The following is a 4,805-nucleotide window of genomic DNA, read 5'->3' on the forward strand; positions in this document are numbered from 1 at the left end:
CCCCCAACCCCCGACCAGCCCCTTTAACTTAATAAGGGCAACTATCCTCTCAAATATCTACACCCTGCGCCCTTATTAGGTCAATATTATATATATCGTGATGCACAGGTGTAGATACAGATTAAAAACCAGCTGTAGGACACTGACAATGCCTCTCTATCACTGGCAGCCATTTAAAAGGTTTTTTAAGTGATTCTTGCGACCTTGAATGTAAATGAAGGTTATATATTTGAACAAAATTATTGTCCTTCTTTCAAACAAACTGCAGGTCATGATCACAAATCATTATTTCAGGATATGTGGTTCTCTGGAATGATTGATTTAACTCATTCACCCCTGATATTTCATAATGAACTATTCCAACCTTAGAATTGGAGAAGATCAAAGGTGTCTTCAGTGGTGAAATAAGTTAATTACTTTTACACATTCAATGAGCTTTGACCTGGAGAGTGGGTCAGGCCACCTATTCAAACAAAAACGTGTACCCCCTATATATAGTTAGGCCTAAAGGCCTTCATTTAATTTAATTAATTGCAGGCAGACCAAACATCATGACTTTAGACCTAGTGGTTTTTGAAAAGAAGTTAACAGACGGTTCAAATTTTGGCACATTCAAAATTCACCATAGAATGCATTGTATGCATGGTAGCTTTATAGATATACTTATACATTACTATACTTATTCTAGTTCCAAGTACACTTTATTTTATTGAGTAGAACCTACCTTTGGTTGTTTCCCAGAAGAGTTCTTGCAATGGATCCTACAAAATATAGAAAACATCATGTAATCTATGGCTGTCATATCACATGGGTACAGAATTTCATTCTTGTGAACAGGTTTCAAAACAATAACCTATATATCATGTGAAAAGCTTATCAATGAAATTTAATAAAAGCTGATTTCACATAGTTTTTTAATCCCATGAGAAATTTGATATGATGAGTAAACAAGAGGCCTCTGTATCGATCACCTGAATATTTAAGCAGTCATAGCAAAATATTCTTATTAAATAGTATCCTGTACTACAAATATTTCACTCACAAACTTTGTCGGCTCCATCTGTTGAAACTACCAAATATTATTATATGATTCTATGCTTTTGGTTCTTCTTAACCACGCCTGTAAATTGCCCATTTTGGGTTAAATATCTGTCATTTTTTAGGGAAAATGGTTTGAGGAAAACATAACTGGGTGTCAATATCTAATTTGTCTGCTCGAATCGTGCAGAATTTGTCGGTTCCCTATATAGTATGTGGTGGGTTTGGAAAAACCAAACAAAGAAAGTTTAGCAAACTCTGATGCCAGAGAATCCCCAATCAACTTACGCTTAGACATCTCAGCGGTTTTTCCATAATTATAAAAATTTAATTTTCAATTATAGGCTCCATTCCATGTAAGTTCTGTTGTTTTTTTTAACAAATTAATTGCTCTTAAAAAATGACATATTTCTTTATTCATTTTTGTTTCTATTTAAAATTTGTAACAATTCTTTACAAAGTGTAAGATGAAATCAATGACAAGGTTAGAATTTTTGAAATCATAATTTTAATAAAGTTTAACAAGGTACCACAAATCAATCTCTTCTTTGTCTACTTCTCCATTCTGTGACAGAGGGGTTACTGAACTTGGGGATATAGAACTTGACAGGAACAAGGAGGCAGTAAAGGCAATATTTATGTGTGTTGACTTTATCCTTATATTAAACAACGTTACCAGCTGGCAATTTGCGAGACAACAGAAAAATGGTGCGTTTCCTAGTTGACCTTTGGGTAAAGGACATGAAAGACTATTTGGATGCGTCACAGGTGAAGTATTTGTCATACAACAGTGTCACGCAGATGTGTGTCTCGCAACACTATACGAAAAGCAAATTCCAATTCTGAAAGATTGTAAAGTGTTTTCACTCCTAGCAGATAAAAGCGCAGATCAGGCACACATGAGTCAACTAAGCAAATGACGAGAGGTCTCTGTGTCCACAAGACTTTGTAGCTTCCTTGAATGCATCGCTTATTTTAGTCAGTCCTTTGGAATCAATTTTTCTGATGTTTTAGTGAAGTATTTTGAATTATGCGACATGGTGTAGAACCGGATATCAGCCCCGAATCAAAGCATTTGTCAAATTGACCCTTGAAATTCTGATGACCGTATCAAACGATATCATAACCTAGATTCGAATCTTCAGATTTGACTTTTCTCCCCTCGGAAAATAACCGATCGCAGAAGTTATTATCATTCAGGAGAACGTCTTATGTATTTTAATATACACTTTAGACATGTTTTGATTAAATCATAGATTTACAACAATAAGCAAACAAAGACTAAATTAACAGGTATTCTATTTGGGAAAATATGTTTTTATTTTGGGAAAAAACGTAATTTTCACTCTAGGGGAAGCAGCCGTTAGACGGCTGCAGATCAGTCCAAAAAAAAAACTGGGTATAAACAAATGTTTCATAATCCCTTTACGGTCAAACCAGTCTGTAGTTCTAACACTAGTACAGTAGGGCTACACGCCACGTGTTGAGTGAAAACATCACAGTCCCTCGATCGCAACTGCAAATAATTTCAATTAATTTTCAGTAGAGCTATTGTATGTAAGCACGGAGTGTTAGCTAATTACCCCATTGTAATTTGTATTAACTGTCATTGAAGCCTTGATAATTAACAGACATCATTAATTAAAATAAGACGAATTACATGCTGGTAATTGTGGTCTATTGTTCATGTTTCACACTTATACGTAGTTCACATCCCCACAGGTAAATCTACCCGCAGAGAACGGGTGGTGCAGTGGATAGCGCACTTGCCTTTCACCAAGGCGGCCGGGGTTGAATTCCCCGATCAGACATGAAAAGGTTGGGATCACCTGCCCAACCACAAGGGTTTTCTCCAGGTACTCTGGTTTCCTCCCAGACTTAGAACCCCCACGCGCTAAAATCCGGGCAAACGAGTGATTATAATATAAGTTGAAATAACTTGTTTCATAATTGTTGTAAAATAAATAAAGTTTATATTATATTACAATAAAAAAAATAGTCTAATGGAAAGGGGAGAAGAGGTTAGGCACATCATGATTTGTGAGAACTTGTCAGTTGATGTGTAACGGTAAAATGGTGATGCGTGTCTCTCAAAAATCATGCGTAACGGTACCGTTACTCTAAAACAGCCTCGGGAGAACACTGCTGTGGTGTTGAGAAGTGTCAATAATTTTCAAAGAAGCATGGTGATTCTACCTAGCCTATTGTCGGGCCAGAGGGCGTCAGAGGTTATGCCCTCTGGTCAACTTACCTGTAAAAATGTTACCTGTACCCAGCTAGTGTTTGTCGCCAAATCAGCAGTCATGACAAAGGATTATCAATTTTAATCATTTTAGTGTAGGCAAAAATTGTGTCGCCAAAGAATATCGCCAATCCAAATTTTTGTCGCCCAATCTGAAAAAGTGTGCCCATTTGGCAACTTGGTGATCATTAATGCGAGCCCTGCAACTAAACAGGACTTAAAAAATCCTTAAGGATTTAGGGTGAAAAGTCCTGAACCCCATAAACAGGCGACTGATCAGAATTTCGGAGCCTGCGATTATGGTCAGTGTTAGCGGACTAATGTATTAACAGTAAATGTTGCAGAGGGGGGGGGGGGGGGGGGACCTCTAAATCCAACTGCTCTCCTCCGGATCTCCGTTTGAGTTTCGCTGACTGCTGCAGAAAGTTCACAAACTTCATCTTCATATCATAAAGATGTGACTACATTCATTTTTTTGTCTTATGTGAAAGTTATGGTCTACAGATTATTTTTTTTGCAATATTGACTGGAATTCATTTTAAATATGAGTAGTTTAAGCAGAGGTTACGCAGGAGTGGCGTTTTATGAACTCTATGTTAATTTGTATTACTTTTAGCACTGATGGCAGCGTACTACGTTATTTTCTTCATGTTGTAAACCTCAAACGTGCACACACTGCAGTAAACCGGTACTGTAGGGCCATCTTCCCAACATTTCACAAGGTGACATTTGACCAGATTCAAGTGTAATCAACATGATGCATATTTTCGGTCGTTCAAATATAATATTAACAATTTGAATTCTACCAATATAGTGTCAAAAGAGCAATACTATCAATGGAATCAGTTTACCTGCTCTGATAGCTCGTAGTCGCAACATGTTGGCGACCTTCTCGTCCTTCTCTGGATTGCCCGGATGATATAGTTAACCGTAAAGCGTTACATGGAGTATGTCGTAAAATGAATTTGCCTGAATATTAAGCTTCTGAATAACACAGATGGCATGTAATCGCGAGAAACACTTATTTGTTTAGGGCGAGGGGGACGGGGCGGTGAAACTTGCCGCCAATTGATACTTTCATAAGTTCCTCTCTGTATGTAATAATGAGATTAGTTTCACCATGTACTAATATGTAATACAAGATATAAGATACATCAGCAATCCCAAGCTCAGGTAGCTAGGTCTCAGGTTAGCTGCGATACAGTATCGTAACCTCGCACAACGAGACATTTTTTCAGTATATCTTGTGTCGTCAGCCGGGCAGAGGAGGTCGGATATTATTATTAATTAGTACTAGGGTAGGTCGTGACACAGGTCATGGACTAAAACCAGGGACCATTTTTGAAAGAAGTGATTCGTAAATTCTTTTGAAAAAATATCCTTACCTTTTCACTATGAATTGATACAGCTGGGCAACATGTAATAATGTTTAGGGACCACTTATTGAAAGAAGTGATTCGTAAATTTTTAAAATATCCTCACGTTTTTATACAGGGCAACATGCAATAATTTTCAATGTTTAAAA

The 4,805-nt window shown here is 37.1% G+C and overlaps 1 protein-coding gene across 1 annotated transcript in view; it reads right to left on the reverse strand.

Moving 5' to 3' along the window:
• Positions 1 to 4,234, reverse strand: part of LOC110450695 (ATP synthase subunit b, mitochondrial-like) — a 12,441-nt gene extending 8,207 nt beyond the window's left edge. The window contains exons 1-2 of the mRNA XM_021498327.1: positions 4,132 to 4,234; positions 725 to 761 (exon numbers count right to left, since the gene is read on the reverse strand). Coding sequence (XP_021354002.1) covers positions 725 to 761; positions 4,132 to 4,159 — 65 coding nt within the window. The 5' untranslated portion in view covers positions 4,160 to 4,234. The remainder of the gene's footprint in view (positions 1 to 724; positions 762 to 4,131) is intronic.
• Between the last annotated feature and the right edge of the window lie 571 nt (positions 4,235 to 4,805).

The sequence above is a fragment of the Mizuhopecten yessoensis genome, unplaced genomic scaffold, assembly GCF_002113885.1.
Source record: "Mizuhopecten yessoensis strain PY_sf001 unplaced genomic scaffold, ASM211388v2 scaffold5459, whole genome shotgun sequence".
NCBI classification, from domain to species: domain Eukaryota; kingdom Metazoa; phylum Mollusca; class Bivalvia; order Pectinida; family Pectinidae; genus Mizuhopecten; species Mizuhopecten yessoensis.